The sequence below is a fragment of the Eretmochelys imbricata genome, chromosome 1 (assembly GCF_965152235.1).
Source record: "Eretmochelys imbricata isolate rEreImb1 chromosome 1, rEreImb1.hap1, whole genome shotgun sequence".
Classification (NCBI taxonomy): domain Eukaryota; kingdom Metazoa; phylum Chordata; order Testudines; family Cheloniidae; genus Eretmochelys; species Eretmochelys imbricata.
Window position 1 is genome coordinate 21,454,568 of NC_135572.1, and position 23,917 is coordinate 21,478,484.

At 45.8% G+C, this 23,917-nt stretch overlaps 1 protein-coding gene across 3 annotated transcripts; it reads left to right on the plus strand.

Moving 5' to 3' along the window:
- The first annotated feature begins 398 nt into the window (after positions 1-398).
- Positions 399-18,967, plus strand: DDIAS (DNA damage induced apoptosis suppressor). 3 transcript variants are annotated; one of them, XM_077807599.1, is made up of 5 exons: positions 399-601; positions 9,431-9,559; positions 10,916-11,077; positions 14,407-14,524; positions 16,110-18,967. In XM_077807599.1, exons 2-5 carry the CDS (start codon positions 9,447-9,449, stop codon positions 18,675-18,677), a joined length of 2,961 nt encoding a protein of 986 aa, XP_077663725.1. In that variant the 5' UTR covers positions 399-601; positions 9,431-9,446; the 3' UTR covers positions 18,678-18,967. The 3 variants fall into 3 exon arrangements, with proteins under 3 accessions (XP_077663725.1, XP_077663720.1, XP_077663732.1); XM_077807594.1 differs by lacking the exon at positions 399-601 and adding an exon at positions 883-1,030; XM_077807606.1 differs by lacking the exon at positions 399-601 and adding an exon at positions 883-1,030 and having other exon boundaries at positions 10,916-10,969.
- Positions 18,968-23,917: the final 4,950 nt, after the last annotated feature.

Consider the following 23,917-nt stretch of genomic DNA (forward strand, 5'->3'; position numbering starts at 1 on the left):
CGCGAGCCCGGTGGGGAGGGGCTGCTGGGGCCCTCAGCGCCCCGCCCCCAGGCCGAGCGAGGGTCTGGAAGTTCAGAGCTATCTGCCTAGGGCCTCCAGACCCGTCAGCAACCCAGGGGGCGGGGCCTACCCAGCATGGTGCTCTGATTGGTCTGCGGGCCGGGCATGCCAGGATGTGGTTGCATTTCCGGGAATGGGCAATGAGTCTCTCTTCGGCTTGACTGCAGTGATTGGCTGCAAAGCTGGGGATGGCTAACCCTGATTGGCTGTTGTGTTTGGAAGTGGTGACTGGCTGCCTGATCGCGCTCAGCGGATTCTTTGACTATTCTCTGTGAAGAGCAGGGGTTGGCTACCTGGTCTGATATTGGGAGGCGGCGATTGGCTCCTTGAGGATGCTTCACTCACGTGATCCGTTTCCGTGTTGTTCTCCCAGGGGGTCGAGGAGAAAGGGGCCGTTTTTGTGCATGATTATTGGTGTGTGAGAACGAGGCGGTGCGTGTCACGTCACTTCCCCTTCGGGCTAAGCGAGCCCGGTGCGCGCGGGCGGCGGGAGCGGTGTCTGGGGAGGGGGTTCCCGCTCCCTGAGCCGGGCTGCGATTGGGTGAGTCCAGTAACCCCCCAGCTGTCTGCCTGGTCCCAGTAACGGCCGCCTCGGCGCGTCCGTCGCTGGCATCGCGCCTCCTGCCCGCCGGTCCCCCCCCACCCCCCCGGGAGCGCCCCGCCTCCGCCGGGCTGGGCCCAGCAATGGCCTTGCCGCCCACACCGCCTTCTGGACAGGCGGCCTCGGCCTGTGCTTAGCTCCGGCCTGGGGCTCCCGGCCACCCCCGCGGATTCCCCCCGGCCACCCCCGCGGATTCCCCCCAACCCCCCTTCCCCCTCCATCCCCCACACACCTCCCCGCCCTCCGCAGCGCAGGCGGGCAGAGCATAGGAACGGCCCTGCTGGGTCAGACCAAAGGTCCATCCAGCCCAGTATCCTGTCCGCCGACAGTGGCCAACGCCAGGTGCCCCAGCGGGAGTGAACCTAACAGGTAATGATCAAGCGATCCATCCCCTGTTGCCCATTCCCAGCTTCCGACAAACAGAGGCTAGGGACACCATCCCTGCCCACCCTGGCTAATAGCCATTGATTGGAGTATCCTCCATGAATCTGTCTAGCTTCCTTTTGAACCCAATTATAGTATTGGCATTCGCAACACCCTCTGGCAAGGAGTTCCAGAGGTTGACAGTGCGTTGCTTGAAAAAGTACTTTCTTGTGTTTGTTTTAAACCTGCTACCAGGCGCTGACCATTTGTGTCCAAATTCCCCCCCCGCCCCCCCGCATCCGTTCACTGACAGTCCCCTCAGACAAGGATTAAGTGGCTGTTTCTTCCACCCCTTCGCTGCTCCGGCCCTGGGAAGAGCACTGGCGCGCACCTGGTTTCTCTCCAGAGATCTCCTGCAGAGAAAGAGACCGTCAGCATGGCCACAACATTGGGCAGTCTGGAAGATGGTGTGTCAGAATGACGTACTGCACGTTGCTATGGAGATGCCAAATCCTAGCTGTGTGGCTTGCTCACCCAAGTCTTAATTGAGATGACCGGTGTTGAGACTGTCGTGACCTAATCAGCATCCACTTCTTTGTGGATGTACCTTCTTCATCAGCATTCACTTTAAAAACAGGGGAACGGATCGGTCAGAAATGCTAACTGCACAGCTAGTGAGCTCCATTTAGGCATCTCAGGATTAGAATGGCAGGAGCACTGCAAGTTACAATTCAGGTGTATTGCTCTTTTCATGAGCAGTGTAAACTCATGGCTGAAGGGGGAAAAAAAAAAACTGATCCACTAGATTTTAGCGTAACAGCCGTGTTAGTCTGTATTTCCAAAAAGAAAAGGAGTACTTGTGGCACCTTAGAGACTAACCAATTTATTTGAGCATAAGCTTTCGTGAGCTACAGCTCACTTCATCGGATGCATACTGTGGAAACTGCAGGAGACATTATATACACAGAGACCATGAAACAATATCTCCTCCCACCCCACTCTCCTGCTGGTAATAGCTTATCTAAAATGATCACTCTCCTTACAATGTGCATGATAATCAAGGTGGGCCATTTCCAGCACAAATCCAGGTTTTCTCAGCTCCTCCCCCCCCCCGCCTTTTTTTCCAAAAACCACACACACAAACTCACTCTCCTGCTGGTAATAGTTCATCCAAAGTGACCACTCTCCCTACAATGTGCATGATAATCAAGGTGGGCCATTTCCAGCACAAATCCAAGTTTAACCAGAACGTCGGGGGGGGGGGGGGGGTAGGAAAAAACAAGGGGAAATAGGCTACCTTGCATAATGACTTAGCCACTCCCAGTCTCTATTTAAGCCTAAATTAATAGTATCCAATTTGCAAATGAATTCCAATTCAGCAGTTTCTCGCTGGAGTCTGGATTTGAAGTTTTTTTGTTTTAAGATAGCAACCTTCATGTCTGTAATTGCGTGACCAGAGAGATTGAAGTGTTCTCCGACTGGTTTATGAATGTTATAATTCTTGACATCTGATTTGTGTCCATTTATTCTTTTACGTAGAGACTGTCCAGTTTGACCAATGTACTTGGCAGAGGGGCATTGCTGGTACATGATGGCATATATCACATTGGTGGATGTGCAGGTGAACGAGCCTCTGATAGTGTGGCTGATGTTATTAGGCCCTGTGATGGTGTCCCCTGAATAGATATGTGGGCACAGTTGGCAACGGGCTTTGTTGCAAGGATAGGTTCCTGGGTTAGTGGTTCTGTTGTGTGGTATGTGGTTGTTGGTGAGTATTTGCTTCAGGTTGGGGGGCTGTCTGTAGGCAAGGACTGGCCTGCCTCCCAAGATTTGTGAGAGTGTTGGGTCATCCTTCAGGATAGGTTGTAGATCCTTAATAATGTGTTGGAGGGGTTTTAGTTGGGGGCTGAAGGTGACGGCTAGTGGCGTTCTGTTATTTTCTTTGTTAGGCTTGTCCTGTAGTAGGTGACTTCTGGAAACTCTTCTGGCTCTATCAGTCTGTTTCTTCACTTCCGCAGGTGGGTATTGTAGTTGTAAGAATGCTTGATAGAGATCTTGTAGGTGTTTGTCTCTGTCTGAGGGGTTGGAGCAAATGCGGTTGTATCGCAGAGCTTGGCTGTAGACGATGGATCGAGTGGTGTGGTCAGGGTGAAAGCTGGAGGCATGTAGGTAGGAATAGCGGTCAGTAGGTTTCCGGTATAGGGTGGTGTTTATGTGACCATTGTTTATTAGCACTGTAGTGTCCAGGAAGTGGATCTCTTGTGTGGACTGGACCAGGCTGAGGTTGATGGTGGGATGGAAGTTGTTGAAATCATGGTGGAATTCCTCAAGGGCTTCTTTTCCATGGGTCCAGATGATGAAGATGTCATCAATATAGCGCAAGTAGAGTAGGGGCTTTAGGGGACGAGAGCTGAGGAAGCGTTGTTCTAAATCAGCCATAAAAATGTTGGCATACTGTGGGGCCATGCGGGTACCCATAGCAGTGCCGCTGATCTGAAGGTATACATTGTCCCCAAATGTAAAATAGTTATGGGTAAGGACAAAGTCACAAAGTTCAGGCACCAGGTTAGCCGTGACATTATCGGGCATAGTGTTCTTGACGGCTTGTAGTCCATCTTTGTGTGGAATGTTGGTGTAGAGGGCTTCTACATCCATAGTGGCCAGGATGGTGTTATCAGGAAGATCACCGATGGATTGTAGTTTCCTCAGGAAGTCAGTGGTGTCTCGAAGGTAGCTGGGAGTGCTGGTAGCGTAGGGCCTGAGGAGGGAGTCTACATAGCCAGACAATCCTGCTGTCAGGGTGCCAATGCCTGAGATGATGGGGTGCCCAGGATTTCCAGGTTTATGGATCTTAGGTAGTAGAAAGAATATTCCAGGTCAGGGTTCCAGGGGTGTGTCTGTGCGGATTTGATCTTGTGCTTTTTCAGGAAGTTTCTCGAGCAAATGCTGTAGTTGCTTTTGGTAACTCTCAGTGGGATCATAGGGTAATGGCTTGTAAAAAGTGGTGTTTTCCTTGGATATTCCTTTTGATTTTAATTAGACTATTTAAGGTGAAGGGTATTGCTCATTGTGAGCAATTGTACCTAAACATTGCCATTATCAACGGTTTGCTTAAAAATGGCACCTTTGGAGCTTATGGGGGATACCTAAATGGTTGAATGCACAAATGCGTATGTCAGTTATACAAACGCTTCAGTTTGTCAGTTTCAGAAATCCACAGTCTGTTCTCCATTCTACGAACTTTAACAATCTGAAGAACTACACATCACCTTAAATAAGGCCCTTTAACAAAGTCCTCCACTTCTATTTGACAGCTTTGGAACCACATCTTTCATATTGATTAGTAGAAGATATTTCTACTATATAGTAACCCACAGCTGAGACAAATGGATAATTCAGTGAAGAAAACTGGAAGAGCTGGGTATTTTTAATTAAAACTGTAAACAGTATAAGGTGCTAGCTCTTAAAAAAAATCCTCAGACATATTTTAGGGTAGATAACATTTGAATATAGTTGAGGGTACAAAGTTTTAATTTGGAATTTTAACGTTGTCTGGGTAAAAAGCAGGTGTTCATGACACCATATGATTAAAAGGGCTCTTTTTCTCTCTGTGCCAGTATAGTGAGGAGGTTGATTTACAAAAGCAACATTAAAATTCCAAGTGTTGCCCTGTTGGATTAAAAATGTTTATCATGAAACATTTTAAAGAGATGCTTCAACTTGTTTTTTTTAACTTGATTTGATTTCATGTTAAAAATACCTTGAGGGCCTTCATCTATATGAATCCTTCTGATAACTCTTTCAGTTTTACAATCACTTTTTCCTATTCTTAAACATGTTTTTCTCTCCTCCATTGCTGTTTGAAAGACCCACACAAATGAAGAAACAGAGTTGTTGCTGTCAAATACATAAGAAATATTTTGGTAAATTGACTGTCTCACTAAAATAGAGTGTTCTGCAGTTTCAGAATTGAAGTCTTGTGTTAGTCTTATATTTTAAAAAAGCCTGAAGAGCAAGAAGCATATATGAATGGCTAAATGACTCCTCGAGAAAACAGCAGCTTTCAGAGTAAAGCAGAGGTCGGTAACCTGCGGCATGCGTGCCAAAGACAGCAGGCAAGCCGATTTTTACTGGCACACTGCTGCCAGCCAGGGTCCCAGCCACCAGCCCCGCTCAGGCCACTGCCTGCCTGGGTGAACGGAACCCCAGGCCGGCAGCAGGCTGAGCGGGGTCGGCAACTGGGACCCCGGCTGGCAGCAGCCGGCGGACGAAACCCCAGACCGGCGGCCGGCTGAGCCACTCAGCCCGCTGCTGGTCTGGGGTTCTGTCCGCCGGCCCCGCTCAGCCCGCTGACGGTCTGGAGTTCCGGCCACCGGCCCCTTGCCAGCCAGGGTCTCGGCCGCCAGCCTCGCTCAGCCCGCTGCAAGCCTGAGTGAATGGAACCCCCAGCCAACAGCGGGCTGAGCAGTGCCAGCAGCCAGGACCACGGCTGGCAGGAACTGGCAGAACCCAAGACCGGCAGCGAGTCAGCCAGACTGCTGACAGTCTGGGGTTCCAGCCGCTGGCCCGTTGCCAGCCGGAGTCCCAGCCATCTGCCCCACTCAGCCTGCTGCTGGCCTGGGATACCAGCCGCCGGCGCTGTTCACCTCGCTGCTGGTCTGGGGTTCCAGCCGCCTGGCCCTGCTCAGCCCTCCTGCCATCTTGTGGTACCAGCATCCAGCCCAGGACGCTGCTCCTGGCCTGGGCCTAGCGCTGTACAGCCCTTATAAAAAATTACACTACAGTTAGCTTAAAAACTTGAAAACTTAAAAACTTTGTATATTACAGTAATCGTTTAAAAATGTATAATGTTAATAAATACATAGGTTTGATGAAACAAAGTAGTTGTACTTATGTACCTGTGCTTAATTTGTGTTTTCAATGATTTACTTTCTAAAAAAACTCGCATGTCTCGCACCCCCAGAAAGGGCATCTCGCACCTGCAGGGGGTGCATGCACCCCAGGTTAAGAACCACTGCACTAAACTGATAAGATCTTCATTTTAATTTACTTTTAAATGAAGCTGCTTAAACATTTTAAAAACCTTGTTTACTTTACATACAACAATAGTTTAGTTATATAATACAGACTTATAGAGAGAGACCTTCTAAAAACATTAAAATGAATTACCGGCACGTGAAACCTTAAATTAGCGTGAATAAATGAAGATTTGGCACACCACTTCTGAAAGGTTGCCGACCCCTGGAGTAAAGTGTGCCCGAGCAAAACTGTATTTAATTCAAACCAGATGACTTGCATTTTTTAATTTTGGTGAAACATAAGACTAAAACCACATGAGCCAAATGTCTCCTCAAAAGAATGATTTAACTATAGCAGGAGTGGGCAAACTACGGCTCATGAGCCACACCACGCAGCTTGGCCCTGTTCCGGCCAGGGCACTGAGTTCGAGGCCGCACCATGCGGCTTGACCCTGCTCCAGCTGGGGCGCTGGGTTGGAGGCTGCACCATGCAACTCCCAGAAGCCATGGCATGGCCCCGCTCTGGCTCCTACACGTTCCAATGGGAGCTGCAGGGGCGGTGCCCGCGGATGGGACAGAGTGCAGAGCCACCTAGTCGTGCCTCCACATAGGAGCCGGAGAAGGGATATGCCACTGCTTCCAGGAGCCGCTTGCGGTAAGCGCCGCTTGGAAGCCTGCACCACCTGGGCCTCTCCCCATACCCCTGCCCCAGCCCTGATCCCCCTCCAGGTCTCCAAACCCCTTGATCCCAGCCCGGAGCACCCTCCTGCATCCCAAACCTCTCATCCCCAGCCCCAGCCAGAACCTGCACCCTTTCCTGCACCTCTGCCCCAGCCCTTATTCCCCTCCCGCCCTCCAAACCCCTCAGTCCCAGCCCAGAGCACCCTCCTACTCCCCAAACTCCTCATCCTCAGCCCCACCCCAGAGCCTGCACCCCAACCCCAATTTTGTGAGCATTCATGGCCGGCCATACAATTTCTATTCCCCAATGTGGCCCTCAGGCCAAAAAGTTTGCCCACCCCTTAACTATAGAGTACATTGGTAATTCTGCAGAGAAAATTAAGACTAGTTTGGAAACTATTTAGCTCCTCATACTGCTATCCGATAGACATGGGCAGACCTGTGCCTCATTGAAGTTAGTTGCGCACTTTGCTGGTCTGCACTGTTGGATCAAAAGGCAGAATTATGGTCTTCATTCTCAATTGAAAGGACAACCTAATGATTTTCTGAGTGCCTCGAGTGCCCAGCATCCGATTGTCCCCTCATCGTTGAATCATAAAATGTCAGGTTTGGAAGGGACCTCAGGAGGTCATCTAGTCCAACCCCCTGCTCAAAGCAGGACCAATCCCCAACTAAATCATCCTAGCCAGGGCTTTGACAAGCCTGACCTTAAAAACTTCTAAGGAAGGAGAATCCACCACCTCCCTAGGTAACGCATGCCAGTGTTTCACCACCCTCCTAGTGAAAAAGTTTTTCCTAATATCCAACCTAAACCTCCCCCACTGCAACTTGAGACCATTACTCCTTGTTCTGTCAACTGCTACCACTGAGAACAGTCTAGAGCCATCCTCTTTGGAACCCCCTTTCAGGTAGTTGAAAGCAACTATCAAATCCCCCCTCATTCTTCTCTTCCGCAGACTAAACAATCCCAGTTCCCTCAGCCTCTCCTCATAAGTCATGTGTTCCAGTCCCCTAATAATTTTTGTTGCCCTCTGCTGGACGTTTTCCAATTTTTCCACATCCTTCTTGTAGTATGGGGCCCAAAACTGGACACAGTACTCCAGATGAGGCCTCACCAATGTCGACTAGAGGGGAACGATCACGTCCCTCAATCTGCTGGCAATGCCCCTATTTATACATCCCAAAATGCCATTGTCCTTCTTGGCAACAATGGCACACTGTTGACTCATATCCAGCTTCCCGTCCACTGTAACCCCTAGGTCCTTTTCTGCAGAACTGCTGCCTAGCCATTCGGTCCCTAGTCTGTAGTGGTGCATTGGATTCTTCCGTCCTAAATGCAGGACTCTGCACTTGTCCTTGTTGAACCTCATCGGATTTGTTTTGGCCCAGTCCTCTAATTTGTCTAGGGCCTTCTGTATCCTATCCCTACCCTCCAGCGTATCTATATTTCCTCCCAGTTTAGTGTCATCTGCAAACTTGCTGAGGGTGCAATCCACACCATCCTCCAGATCATTTATGAAGATATTGAACAAAACCGGCCCCAGGACCAACCCTTGCGGCACTCCACTTGATACCGGCTGCCAACTAGACATGAAGCCATTGATCACTGCCCATTGAGCCCGACAGTCTAGCCAGCTTTCTATCCACCTTATAGTCCATTCATCCAGCCCATACTTCTTTAACTTGCTGGCAAGAATACTGTGGGAGACAGTGTCAAAAGCTTTGCTAAAGTCAAGGAACAACAAGTCCACTGCTTTCCCCTCATCCACAGAGCCAGTTATCTTGTCATAGAAGGCAATTAGATTAGTCAGGCATGACTTGCCCTTGGTGAATCCATGCTGACTGTTCCTGATCACTTTCCTCTAAGTGCTTCAGAATTGATTCCTTGAGGACCTGCTCCATGATTTTTCCGGGGACTGAGATGAGGCTGACTGGCCTGTAGTTCCCAGGATCCTCCTCCTTCCCTTTTTTTAAAGATGGGCACTACATTAGCCTTTTTCCAGTCTTCAGGACCTCCCCCTATCACCATGAGTTTTCAAAGATAATGGCCAATGGCTCTGCAGTTACATCCACCAACTCCTTTTAGCACTCTCGGATGCAGCGCATCCGGCCCCATGGACTTGTGCTTGACCAGCTTTTCTAAATAGTCCCGAACCACTTCTTTCTCCACAGAGGGCTGGTCACCTCCTCCCCATGCTGTGCTGCCCAGTGCAGCAGTCTGGGTGCTGACCTTGTTTGTGGAGACAGAGGCAAAAAAAGCATTGAGTACATTCGCTTTTTCCACGTCTCTGTCACTAGGTTATCTCCCTCATTCATGAACTCATTGAAGTTGAACACAATAATGCAAACGCCATCATGTAGGTGTCTCAGGTTTTTAACCCCATATTGTGACTCCAGCTTAAATAAAGAGTCCAGAACAATTATGCTTTAAAGCTGGGATGAAGCATAGTTATAATATCACCTTAAACAGTACAGTATTTTGCAGTACTTATTTGAAAAACTATTAAATGTTTCTCTTTAACACAACTTCAAGTAGCCGTTGTCTTCTGTTTCATAAGGAGCAGTAAATAATATGCTGAGGCTAACCGGGATACAGACTACTCTTTTTAAAAAAGCTAAAGTTTTATTTTTAAGAAAAAAAGAAGTTTGTGTTAAAATTTCATACATGATAATGTCATCAGATCATTCTGTGTTTCTGTCTTTTCAGGTGACACTGTGAACACATGAATGGCAGGAGAAGACTGTTAGCTGCCTCTGTAATTTCTGTCCAAAACTCCAGCTTTGTGTACCCTTCTTGTCAAAATTGCTTTTCTAAGCTGATACTAGATTCTAATAGGTAGGTCTATGTTGGGGCACTGCTAATTGTTTATTTGGAAAGCACCTACCACACTTTGGGTGCTATATATATAAGTGACCTGTAGAAAGTTGTATTAGAACTATTATGTTAGTGCCTGAGAGCCCTAGTCATGGACCAGGATCTGATTGATCTTGGCCCCATACAAAAACAGTCCTTATCCCAAAGAGTTTACAGATGTAATTATAAGATGACACAGCAGGTGAGACAAAAGACAGAAGGGGAGCACAATGAGAAAATCCTCATGATCGTCAATGACGGTGGTCTCAGCACACTAGCAACCTAACTGTTGTAAAGTTTCTTGTAGGCATTATGGCAATGGAGAGTTTTAAGAGGGGATTTGAAAGAGGACAATATGGTGGCAGAATACGGGGCACTGAGCACAGAATACGTTTACTTTCCCATAGATTCCTTGAAATCTAGATTCACTAGCTCCTGCTTTCTTATGCCAGTAGGAACTATGGGCTCATTCTTGCATCTATAGACACTTTCTCCCAGATGTCTTAACTTCAGTTTAACATGACTAAAACTGAGCTGGTTTCTTGAACTTCATGAACCTTTTGACTTTCCTCATTCTTTGACTGTAGACAACCCCATCCTTCCTCTCATAACATAGGGTCCATCTCACATCTCCCCATCTCACATCTAGACAGTGCCCAAATTTTGCCCTTTCCTACTCCACAGCATTTGGCAATCACATAGTGCCATTGTTCTGTAAAATCAAGAAACTCCCACAAATGTGTGGAACATCCAGATTGATGCCCTGTCAAATCCTGGGCACTGACTCTGAAGCACACGAAAAGAATGAATTCCATAAATACTAAATCAAGACATCCAGCTTTACAAAGCTTGGTATCTCCATAGTGTCAGATATTGAAGAGAAGATAGATGGTGGAGGTTTCTAATGTCTGAGGGGGTTTTGTTATCTTTTTGATTTATCCAAAGCTCTAGGTAAATAAAATAAAAGAAATCCGAAATACAAAAACTACTGTGCTAGGAGTTTCAAAGTGAAGTCAGACATCCCTCAAATCCCCCCGCTCCCCCCCAAAAAAACATTAAAGTAACCCCAACTTCCCCATAGCCTATATTAGGCTTATGTTTACTAACTGTGTAAAAGAGCTTCACTGAAGTTCATGTGGCTTTGCATGATCACAGGAATCTGCTTTTGTTGAGCTTATTGCATGATTGGGGCCATAAAGAGCAAAGAATAAGAAAAAAACTACATTTCTGATTTGGTACAAGGTGCGTTATGCTGGTAGTGTTTATTGATGGATAGAAATTCTTACTACACCATCAATTAACAAAAATGTGTGCTCATTTTTCTTACTGTCTTACCAGGTTTAACTGTCTAAAATGTGGCTGCACGGGTGAAGCTAAGGATGCAAACTACAGGTATAAGCTGTCCCTAAAAGTTGCTGGCACTAGTGATTTATTTGCCATTACCGTGTTTGGAAGCTCTTTAGATCCATTCTTTGGGGTCACAGCAGGAAGTCTGCAGAGGTAAAGGATTACTTTTTTTAAAATTATATAGCTGCCTCCCCTCACTCAACCTAGCAGAATCGGGGGAGGAGGGGGAATGAGTGTGTGGCTACATTCATGGCTCCAAATATTTTCTTAGAACTGTTTGCCAACTTGGTATCTGAGCAGTATTTCTCCATAAACTGGTAAAAATTAGATCTGAGTAGATGGTGATTTATTTGTAAGGGTGAAATCAGGAAAATACCTTCTTGTTACAAGCATTTATTTGGCACCTATCACCATGTTATCTGGACACTTTAAAAGACTTAAGTTGAGACATTAAAGACGTTCATAAGAGACAAAACCCCATGAGCCCTACTGCCTGCAGCTTAATCCATCTACTAGGAAACCAGGGGTTAACATTTGAGAAGATCTTGTCAAAGAGGTGCACCTCACAATTTCATTTCACTAACAATATATTGGTATGTCAGCTGTACAAGTGTTGCCAAAGTGCAGGAGAGAGACCTGAAGGATCTCTATCAAAGGTAGATATTACCTGCCCTTTGTGAGTTTCACGCTGCATTGGGAGCTTGGTCCCTTATGTCCCTTTGTCATTAGTGATCATTCCTGGTCTGATGGCAAGTTGCTAAATAGTGTAGCTTCCCTCAGGTTTAGACACACTTTTCCGTGTCATTTAGGTGCCTCATTGGGGACATCTCTCTCTTGCACTACCTTGTGTTTTGGACATTGAGGTAGAAAATGTGTCTTATAGCTCGTCACTGAAGTGGTCAGGTTGCAGTTAGCAAGGAGTGAATTCCCAGGCATGCTACTGAGAACTCAACCACCAGTCCTACAAGCTTCACCCTTTGGCCATAAAAAATCCTGACTATAAAAATCTTAGAGCGGGATTTGACTTCAGTGAGAATTTTATGCATGTGATCAGTAGGAGCAGAATTGAACCTAAGCCAAGCATTTCTGAAAACACCACCTTAATAGCTTCCCTAGGTAGGGAATACATTCTCACCCATCTGATTTGTATTATCCTTTGCTAACTCTCTAACAACACATAGTTACAGCTTGTTCCTCCGCTTCAAGACCATCACCATGACTTCTCCCTCTCTCAAATTTCACACACAGGCTGTGGTGGATAGACAAAGAAGCTTGCTTTGTCTTACATTCTGAATAGTTAGGATAATATTCTTGCTTTTTATCCCAGTCTAGCACCTGCTACTCCTGAGAGAATTGTGCACTATTGCGTGTGCACATAATTAATGAGCCCTGCAGATTTCTAATTTTTTGCACAGAAAAAAATGTTGCTGCTGTTCCGCCTTTTGCCCACAAGAGGGCACTGTGGCACAAGAACAGCAGCAGCTCCCAGCAGAAAATAACTTATGCAATTCTGTCTTTTGCCCACCAGAGGGCACTGTGGCAATAAAACAAAGCTACAGCTCATGGCCAGCGAGGGAAGAGAGAGAGCTGCCTTCTTCACAGAGCTTGTCAGGCCAGGTCAGGAGACAGGAGTTATGGGGACACAAACAGCATGGGGTGCTGGGGTTAGCGGGGTCAGACAGGGGCTCCTAAGGGCTAGTGGGGGAGGACAGACTGGGGCAGGGGCTGAATGGGAGTGGAGGCACAGGGCCACGGGGGAGGGAAGTGCAGAGACATGTAGGGAAAGGGAAGTGGCTGGGTGGGGGAACAGACACACGGGGACAGGGGAGTGGCTGGGTGGGGGAACAGAGACACATGGGGACAGGGGCAGATGTGCCTGACTAAATAGGAGAGGATAGGGGTCAGCCAGGGTCTGCATGGGGGAAGGTCTCTAACAATCCCTCCCCGCCCCGCAAAAAACCTGTTCCATACTTTTCCCACTCATACCCAACAACCCTCCAAGTTCACACCCAGGCTCCTTCCCAGCAATATATTTCCCTCTCCCTCAGCTCCTCCGTTACCTTTGACTCCCCCAAACCTTTGCACTGCTTCTGAGGGGTGTGGGGAAAATGGTTCTGTGGTGTAGTTTAAGAGAATTATTACTCAGATTCCTTACTAGACATATTAATACAGAACTCTATTTGTTGAAAAACATTTCCTGAATCTTTTTTGTTGTCTGTATTGTTACAGACATACTTGCTGACAGGTATTTTGAAATAAATGACCAAAAATAATTGTGGTGTTTTTGACAAATAAAATATGCAGAATTTTAAAATATTGTGGACAGAATTTTTAATTTTTTGGTGCAGAATTCCACCAGGAGTAAGCTGTCCATCAGGTACGCCCCATCATTAGAGTAATATGTAGTACCACCTTCTTACCAACTGACATTCTCATGCTTCAATTCCATGTTTTCCAGTTCCTTTAGCAGCTGTAGATGATAGGAATAGGGAGTGTATAGTGTCTCAGGGCTTGTCTATGCTCACAGTGCTGCAATGGCACTTCCTGCACCAACGGGAGAACTTCTCCCATTGGCGTAGGTACTCCACCTCCCCGAGTGGCGATGGTTATTTTGACAGGAGAAGCCCTCCCGTCACCATCGCACTGTCTATACCGGGGGTTAAGTCTGTATAACTATATCACTTAGTGGTGTGGATTTTCCACACCCTGACCAACATAGTTATGCTGACAAGTTTGTAGTGTAGACCAGGGCTCAGTTTGTGTGCATACATGCTTCTGTAAATTTTTATTACTTTATAGCAGAAGAATGTATCATGAATACTTTGTTTTAAAAAAACCCACCCAGTGTAGTGTGAATTTACTGCTATACTTCAAGCTTCGTGCTAGCTTTAATTTTTGGCCTTGTCTACAATAAAACATTGTACTGCTTTTACTATATCATTATACGTGAAATGGCAGACCTCTCACCTCCTCTTAGTGTGGACAAAGTTATATTGTTATAAGCGTGCTTAGTACCAGTATAGCTATTCCCATACCAGAAGGGGAACAAGTTACTCTGGTATGTCACCTTTATACCAGTATAACTGCGTCCACACTGTGGGTGATACCGGTCAAACTATCAATAAAAACACACCCTTAACAGAAATACTGATACTGCTATAAAAATTGCGTGCAGACCAGTCCTAAAGCAAATTATGTAGTTGTCTGCTTACTCCATTATTTCTCTGTTTGATTTTTTTTCCAGTTGTATGTATGTGTCCTTACTTCTCTTCTATATAATAGTTAAGTTGATTCTCTGCAGATCACTGCTTTGTCACTGCTAACTTCCTACTCTGATTTCATCTTTTCATTCCATGTGTAGCTCAACAACCTAACCCAATACCCCATCTTTAGTGTGGGTGCCCTAATCATTACAATTTAAATACCATGTAAAGCTTTCTCTGCCCATGTCAATACTTAACATTTAACTTTCTTCATTCAAGGTATATTCAAGATTTTAACCAAGTATCAGGAGAGCTGGACAGAGATGCATCTCCAAGTGTGTTAATTCAAGCAGTCAAAACTTGTTTCATTGGGAGAAGATTTATATTTGGAGTGAAGGTAACTTTCCACTTTTGATCCATTAGTTTTCCAGTTGAATCATGCAAATTTTACTAGGCAGGCTTGAGAGTCTAATGTACCGTGTTCCTACACTGACAGTAGCAGAGCAGCATGTATGATTTCTTCTGGGGACTGAAATATCCAGCAAAGAAGGCAGTGGGGCTAGGCCATAAGATGAGGAATCAGACCTGTGTTCCACTCTCAATTCTGCTATTAACTTCCTACGTAGCTGAATAAGGCCCAGATCTGCAAAGGTACTTAGCAGCCTAAACCCCAGATTTAGGCTTCTACGTCACAATCTTAGGCACCACTGCCATCCGCAAAACCCCCACACAGCTGTTATGTGTAGGACCTACGGCCATTTGGCACCTACATTTTCAGGGTAAAGGTTCCCCTTGACACCTACATTTCTGCCTCTGGGAACATGCATTGTTGCCTCCCTCTAGGCATTCAGATGTTTCTCTCTTGCCTAAGGCCCAGTACAATCCACAAACTGGGAGAAGTTAGGTGAGAGGCCACCTATCTCACCTGTGGGATCTGATCCAATAGGCATGCTCGGAGCAAGCCTACTGAATCGGGCCCCATTCAAAACTTGCCAGGAGGTGCCCACCTTTGTAACTTTTAGTCTAGTGGCTAGAGAATTCGCCCAGGATGTAGGAGACCCAGGTTCAATTCCCCCCCGCCTTGGTTGATTCTCCATTACTGACCATCCAAGATTAGATGTTTTTCTAAAATACCTGCTCTAGGAATTATTTTGCAGAAGTCCTCAGGCCTGTGCTACTCAGGAGGTCAGACTAGATGATCACAATGGTCCCTTCTGGCCTTGGAATCCGTGAATCGTTCTGCAGTCTGTACCTTCCACCAGTTGCTCAGCTCTGGCATTGCATTTCCTCTAGACACTACAGGTGTTTTAATCACTCCATGAGCTACATGCTTTAGGCCTTTCTTTTTCCAAGAATGCTTCTAAATTTGCACTTGCAGTTTCAATTCAGTGAGTGATAAACGGGGGTGCAAATAGAGTTCCAGATGAGACCCCTCTGAAGATCTGGCCATACAGCTCCAGCACTATCTAGACCTAACCAAGGGGGTCCAGGTAATATTCCTCTCCAATCCCTGCTCCTGGGTATCAGGGTGCCCTGCTTCGAACATTGCTCAGTACGTCATTGTTCAAAGGAAGGTATCTGCTGTCTAGTGGCCACCTAGTCAATTATGCAGTATGTCCCTCTTCACAAGGTGGCCTTCTCTAGTGATGTAGTTTTTCTTCTGCCCAGGTTTTGTCTTTTCTCCTCAGAATTCCTACTGAGTTTTCACCCAGCGCTCTGAAAATTCTTTGCATCATTGCCACAAAGGCCTTCTGACTGGGATGTCCTTTATAACTTTCAGTAGCACTCATTTGCTAGGGTGTGCTGCTGTGAAACAGCAGGTTTTCCTCTCTTTCCCCAAAGACCCTGATGAAAAGAGAAGGTCTTTAAAATGAACTGTGGACTGGACTTGTTTAGACCTTTCTTGCTCTCAGTCCCCATAAAATTTTGCTCTGTATACAGACAAATCATTACACTAATAAACATAATTAATTCTTTTACAGAGCTCTGAAAACCATGATGGAGGGCACTCTGTTTCTGACAACATTTTGCAAAACTGCTACAGAATTAATAGACTTACAAGAGATCTTACAGCCTGCCAGATTTTCCTGCCAAACACGGCTGTTGCTGGCTTTACTGTTATCAGCTACTTCCGTCAGCTCCTGCAATCAGCTAATTTCAGGAGCAGTCACAGTAGCTCACAGCGACCTGGTTGTCCTTTCATTGCAATAGATCAGCCTAGCAGTGAGCTCAGCAGCTTGTGTAGCTCTGGCAGCAACTCATGTTTTGTTCAGTCAAGTGGCCGAGAGAGTTTTTCAGGACCCTGGCAGCAGTCCTTTGGCCTGACTTCTTCATCTGTTGATTGGGTAACAACAGAAGACTTTTCATCTTTAGAACTGGGCAAGGCTGCTGGTGAACAGTGTAAACTACAGGAGAGGCGTTTCTCTGCAGAACTATGCAACCTAAGCCCCAGCAACCAAGCCATTCAAGATTTACAGCTCTGTAGCCCTATGAATGAGAGAAATGAACAGGAAGATAATGAATTCAGTTCACTGTCTAGTCAGTCAAACACGATCACTGCAACTGAAAAACTAGAGAGCTTCTCTTCTTTAAAGAGAGAATGGTCACCTGATAGGAACAGGTCCAGGTTGTTACAAAGCCCATTGGATTTAAAATACTCTTGCCCAGAGATTATCAGCAGACATGATTACTTTCAAGAAAACTCTTTTAACTCCTTGCTTTACCAGAGAAAAGATTATTCATTTTGCAACTCAGCAGTGTCTCCTAATCATGGAATTGCAGCTGGAACTTCTCAGGATGACCCTATGATTTGGGACGAGTTGCCGTTCTCTGAAAGTCTAAATGAATTCATAGCCAGAATTGAAAACAACAAGAGCACCATATCCCCAGTAGGTCTCAATGCTCATAAATGTTCCCTGCGTGAAAGAAGTGAGTTGGATGAAAATCATAGCAAAACATCATGTAGGCAAGGCATTGTACATACTGCCTGCAAATCAACCACCACAACAGGGAGGTTCCCACAACTAGCAGAGAATGTGAATACTTGCAAAGAGCATATTACCTCCTGCCATCAATCAAACCTCACTCCTGTAAATGGCCAAGTATCACAGAGTGAGCCTTTGACCAGCATTTTATCTACAAGTACTAAGAGAGGCAGAGAGTCTGACTTTATACCTAACCCACCTCTGCTAGTGCTGTCACAGTCCTCAGCAGTTAGAGCAACTTTTGCTCTTTCAGCGGGCAGTTTTCTACCATCTGAGGAAGCAAATGTTAATATTTCAAACAATGCCCATTCTTTCACCAACCTTCAGTGTACTATGAAAGATGCAGAAAGCCCGTATTTACAAAGGAGAGAGAAACCTGCCCACTTACATTCTCTATATGATGGCTGTGTAGCTGATTGGGAAAATAAAGAAAATTGTAGTTATCCACCAGACCCAAGAACAGATTTTACAAGTTCTCAAGAACTGGGCTGTGATTCAGCAGCTCCCTACAAAGCTAAAAATATGTGTAAGAGCGAATTAGAACCATTAACTGAATTGCAAGAAAATACTGTTAGAGCTATAAACCAGAGTGACTTGCTACAGAACAACTCCAATCACCCCAAAAGCAGCTACAATGCTTCTGCTGACCTCTTCGATGCTAGTGCTAGAGAGATAGAAACCATGGTAGAATTTTCAGATAAGTCTCACAACTCTTCAGCACAGGAAGATGTTTTTACTGAAAAGTACACAGCATCTGAATTAGTGTGTAGTCCATTAGATGTTGACTGCAGCTATTCGAAGTGCAGATCCTCACTTAGTTTACCACCTCCTTTTGGTATACACAGTACACCCATAACTTACTCACTTTATGATTCAGAACTTGATCTGGTAGATACCCAGAACTTTGTTCCTTATTCACAGTCAACTCCTGTTGCAAGACCTCTTCAAAAATTCAGATCCCAGAGGGGGAGAGAATCAGTTCTCCCTAAATTGACATCTAAAAGTCCTACTAAAATCCACTGCAAATGTAAACTGTCTAGGCCTTCTTTTAAAAATACTTTATTAAGACAATTTACCAGCAAATTCCTGAAACACAAAAGTTCAAGTAACACAGCCATCAATAAGTCTGTTTCACAGCAGTCGTTTATCAACAGCGAGGTGCCAGAGAATGACTCTAAAGAATGGATCCCTCCATCAGCAACAAAATTGTTACAGCCAGTTGCATTTTCTAATTTAAAAACAGTTGGATTGCAAGCTAGGAGCCCAGCTATCTGCAAACCCATTGACAAAAAAACTATTTCTGAAGACAAAGCCAACAGTGGAAAGTCAAGAACTGATACATGTTTAAGAAGCAGAAAATTAAATCCTATGAATAGAGCTGGAATTCCAGCAACTCCTAAACCTGCAAATGTTGCTAAGGCCTCGCTTCTAGAAGATGCGGTCTCTGGAACTTGTGCCTGCTCAGAAACCCAGAAGAGCCATTCATGTGCAACTTATTTAGTGGGTGGACTGGATGAGGCAGTTAGCTGGTCTCCTGAACTGTTTACAGAAAAATACTATTTCTAAGTATGTGGCTTTTGGGGAAAAAAGTCTCATCTTGAAACATGACTCCACCTCATTTTGTTTAATTTTTGGAAGGGTGCCAGCCTTACCAGAGAAGGAAAAGGGCTGTTCTAAAAAAAATTTAATTATTCATATGTCTCTTGGCATCTGTCTTGTTTAAGATGAATTATGCCTACCTGCAAAGCCTTTTGTCCTGCACGGAGGTTGGGGAACACAGAACCCTGCTGTCACTTTATTTTCTTGTGGATGAAATGACTAAGCTAAAAAACTGTGAAATAAAAGTTTAACATTAATAGACCGGCTATGCAACCTTACTTTTGAAGCCTATTCAAGCAGAGGCTTGTTTAGCCAATAATTGTGTCTTCCCCAGAGAGTGGTGCATTCCTAGGGCTCTCTCTCCTGCTTTGTTCAAAACACAGGCCCTGGATTCTGCTTTCAGTGAAATCCTTTTGTGGAAGGCTGACTTCGCTGTTTTAGGACCTGTTAGGAAATATGTCACGGGAGGGAATAAATTCTATTCTAACACATTGGGTACTGTGACTGGAACTAGGCATCAGATGAGCTGCATTCAGTTTCATCTCTGCTACCCATTTAGCTTTGTCTTTGAGGGAGGTCATTATGATATTTCTAATGCACCTGTCTTGGCACCAGGAACCATAGAATCATAGAATATCAGGGTTGGAAGGGACCTCAGGAGGTCATCTAATCCAACCCCCTGCTCAAAGCAGGACCAATCCCCAACTAAATCATCCCAGCAAGGGCTTTGTCAAGCCTGACCTTAAAAACTTCTAAGGAAGGAGATTCCACCACCTCCCTAGGTAACACATTCCAGTGTTTTACCACCCTCCTGGTGAAAAAGTTTTTCCTAATATCCAACCTAAACCTCCCCCACTGCAACTTGAGACCATTACTCCTTGTTCTGTCATCAGCTACCACTGAGAACAATCTAGATCCATCCTCTTTGGAACTCCCTTTCAGGTAGCTGAAAGCAGCTATCAAATCCCCCCTCATTCTTCTCTTCCGCAGACTAAACAATCCCAGTTCCCTCAGCCTCTCCTCATAAGTCACGTGTTCCAGTCCCCTAATCATTTTTGTTGCCCTCTGCTAGACTCTTTCCAGTTTTTCCACATCCTTCTTGTAGTGTGGGGCCCAAAACTGGACACAGTACTCCAGACGAGGCCTCACCAATGTCGACTAGAGGGGAACGATCACGTCCCTCGATCTGCTGGCAATGCCCCTACTTATACATCCTAAAATGCCATTGGCCTTCTTGGCATATTCAGTCCCTAGTCAGAGGAGTCAGTAGGAGACTTTTCATTATTTCATGGGCTAGTGGAATGGGCTCCAAGGCATCCACTGTCTCTGGGCCTTAATGGGTTTTTCAATCCGCAAAAGAAAACTAAGCCACTGAGAGCTGCTTGAAAGCAGTGCGTAAATGCAGATCTATTCCTGTTCCAAATCTGCCTGAACAGCAGCTTTCCTTTATTTTCAGCATGGACTTTCCATCTGCCCTATGGAGCTCTGAAAATCTCTCTCCCATTTCTCTACGCTACCTCATGGCCCCCCACATTGTAGCCACTCATCTCCTAACCAAAGATTTTGAAGCCCCTTGCTGTTTCTCTGTAATTGGCGAGAAGGGTCACTCAGTTAGCATGAGGTGCTTCCTCCCTCTTAGCAGCTGAGCATATTAGCACTGCAGTGTTTCCAAAAGCCAAAAAAGAAAAGTCATTAGTGGACACATACCAAGACTCCCTAATATCCCAAAACAAATCCACTTTAAAAGAAGCTTTTCAGTTTTTCTCAGTGGTATACAATGTCAGGACCTCACACCCATTCACAGTCTGATCTTCAGCAGCCCATGAGGCAGAGCGGAGTCATTCTCCATCTGTACAGTATGGGTAGTGAGGCACAGAGAGGTTCAGAGACTTGCCGGAAGTCTGTGGTAGACGGACAGACATAGAACCCAGAGTGGAATCTTAACCACAGACATACCATCTTTCCACTCAACTTTCTACGACTCACTGTGATACTCTGACACTAAGAGTTCTTCCCACTTCTGGGGATCCTACACCACTAGGTGGTGAAGGGAAATGGCTGGGCCATAGTGAGGCGCCTGCAGGGATGTTCTGACGGCCCTGTCCCATCTGTGGATCCTAGACAGACATATGAGAGGAACAAAACACATAGGCTCAGCTACACCGTAAAGCACAAAATAGAATTAAAAAAAAAAAAACTTAAATGAACAGAAAAAAAAAATCAAGGTCTTTACCTACTTGAACAGTGCCACCTAAAAACTGGTGATCCTCATCACAGGCTCTGGGCAGCCGGCCCAAGAGTCCAACCAGCTGCCTCATGAGTAAGCGTCTAGTGATCCTCCACACTGCATAAGTGTAATCTCTGCCCCTCATGCTGAGACGCACAGGACAGAACTATTCAAAACAGCTGATGAGTGGAACACACCAATAATGTGAGCAGGTACATAAATGGTGTGCCCCTGCAGCAGCGAGCAGTGTCTTTCCCTGTGGGACCGATGCACCAGCCCAGAGGCCTTGCAGCACTCGGGGTGGGGATGGAGGGGGAAGGGACATGCTGCAGTTGGAGTACCAGAAGCCGGCTGGGTAGTGTGGATGCTTTGCACTGGTTCAGTCATGCAAGTGCAATTCTCAACTGCAGATGAGAGGGTGCGATACTAAGTTTTGGCTCCCTGAACTTATGCCCATGTGGTCTATTCACACTGAGCCGCCTCACAAGTTGTTTGGCATATTTGACTAAGTCCTATTTGCCAGCTGGCATCTACCCATCATCAGCCACTCAGTGCAGTTGGGTGTGACCATCAGGCATGGGTGCCTGGAAATACATATTAGCATGGCTATTGTATGTAGAAGATGGACCCACACTTTCTGTAAGGGAAGTGTCCAGCTGGCACAGAAATAAACAGTTCAACTTCAGAGACCTCTCCATTCCAGTTGATGTAGTGTTCTTACATGATGTTCATTATGGGAAAACATCTACATAAGGATACAGTGTCCGTGCTAGGTCAGAACAGTAGCCATCCCACTTCACAGCTACAGTACACTTGATGTCAGCAGGGTTTAGCCTCTCTAATAGAGGAAAAATTGGCCCTTAGGTCCTGAAAGGTGTCTTGCTCTGCAGCATCTGAGCTGTGGAATCTAAAGCCACGGGAGTGTGAGATTTTGCCACATATTGGCACCAAGTCTTAGGAATGTCCAACTGCAACACATCTGCTGGATGGCAAAACATGCAAGGTAAGACCTAATCTTCCATGGTGTTTAGCTAAATGTAAACAGGTGAGGGTAACAATGCAGAGCCCAACAGCAAAAAGCTAAAATAAATAAATTACACACCAGTGCAAAGCACAATTAAAGCAAATACTTGCCCTAAACCCCCTTTGCTCTTGCAGACAAGCCATTCATTTATAAAGAAACTCCTTGGCACCTCTTATGTAGAGATCTGAGTGTCTCATGTTAATGAATTAAACTGAGAGCCCTTAAGGGAGAGAAGGGGGCGGGGGGAGATTCATTGGTTTTACTCTTATGACCCCATTGTGATGGTTTCTAGTCCCCGCCTCACTTGGTCCCTTTTCTTCCTGGGGCGCTCTGCGCACTGTTGAGTTGCTCGCTGTCTCAGCTGGGATGTGAGGCCTGTAGCAGAAGAGACTTCCTGAAAACACAATGCTTATGCCCCATGCAGCAACTGAAACCTAGCTGCTGGCAGAAGGTTGCACAAGAATTTGTCACCCCCGAGGCAGCAGAGAGACACATCCCACTCAAAGCATTTGCTACCTTGTGCAGCAGGAACAGCCCTGCTGAAAGGCAATTATATGATGGGGGTAAAGAACCCCCATTCTGCATGCTGCTGAACCAGCCTGGAGTGCTCAGCACCCCCTGCTGTTACACAGTCCCGGTCTGGTGCCCTTCACACAGCCCTTTTATCATCCATGCAAATACAGAGAGGGGGACCAAGACTGGTTCTAACCTCCTTCCTCTTCCTCCTCCCCCCATACCAAGCAGGAGTCACTAATGCCAGTGCTCTTGCAGGGAGCATTTTCTGTGTGCCTCACTCCAGTGCCAGATGTTTTCCTTGGGAGCAGGATGTTTCCCTCCCACTCCTCTCTGTGATGCTCTGTACCTCGGGGGAGCACCCAGAACCCCCGTGTTCATCCTTGTAAAATGATTGCGCTGTATCCAATGCAAAGTTTGTCATGTTGGGTGTCTTTGGAAGGCTCATGATGCACTGAGCATGGTTGTTATAGAGATATAGTAATTGTTACAGCAAAAAGAATGAGGAGTACTTGTGGCACCTTCAAGACAAAGTTATTTGATCAGAAGCTTTTGTGGGCTAAAACCCACTTCATGGGATGCATTCAGTGGAAAATACAGTAGGAAGATATATACACACACACACACACACACACACACAGAGAGAGAGAACATGAAAAAATGGGTGTTGCCGTACCCACTATAACAAGAGTGATCAGTTAAGGTGAGCTATTATCAGCAGGAGCGAAAAAAAACCTTTTGTAGTGATAATCAGGATGGCCCGTTTCCAACAGTTGTCAAGAAGGTGTGAGTAACAGTATGGGGGGGGAAATAAGCATGGGGAAATAGTTTAATTTGTGTAATAACCCATCCACTTCCAGTCTTTATTCAAGCCTAATTTAATGGTGTCCAGTTTGCAAATAAATTCCAATTCAGCAGTTTCTCTTTGGAATCTGTTTTTGATGTTTTTTTGTTGTAGTATTGCGACATTTAGGTCTGTAATTGAGTGACAGGGTGACTGAAGTGTTCTCCTATTGGTTTTTGAATGTTGTAGTTCTTAACGTCTAATTTGTGTCCATTTATTCTTTTACGTAGAGACTGTCCAGTTGGCCAATGTACATGGCAGAGAGGCATTACTGGCACATGATGGCATATATCACATTGGTGGATGTGCAGGTGAATGAGCCTCTGATAGTGTGGCTGATGTGATTAGGCCCTGTGATGGTGTCCCCTGAATAGATATGTGGGCAGAGTTGGCAATGGACTTTGTTGCAAGGATAGGTTCCTGGGTTAGTGTTTTTGTTGTGTGGGGGGTGGGTGCTGGTAAGTATTTGTTTCAGGTTGGGGGGGCTGTCTGTAAGCAAGGACTGGCCTGTCTCCCAAAATCTGAGAGTGAAGGATCGTCCTTCAGGATAGGTTGTAAATCCTTGATGATGCGTTGGAGAGGTTTTAGTTGGGGACTGA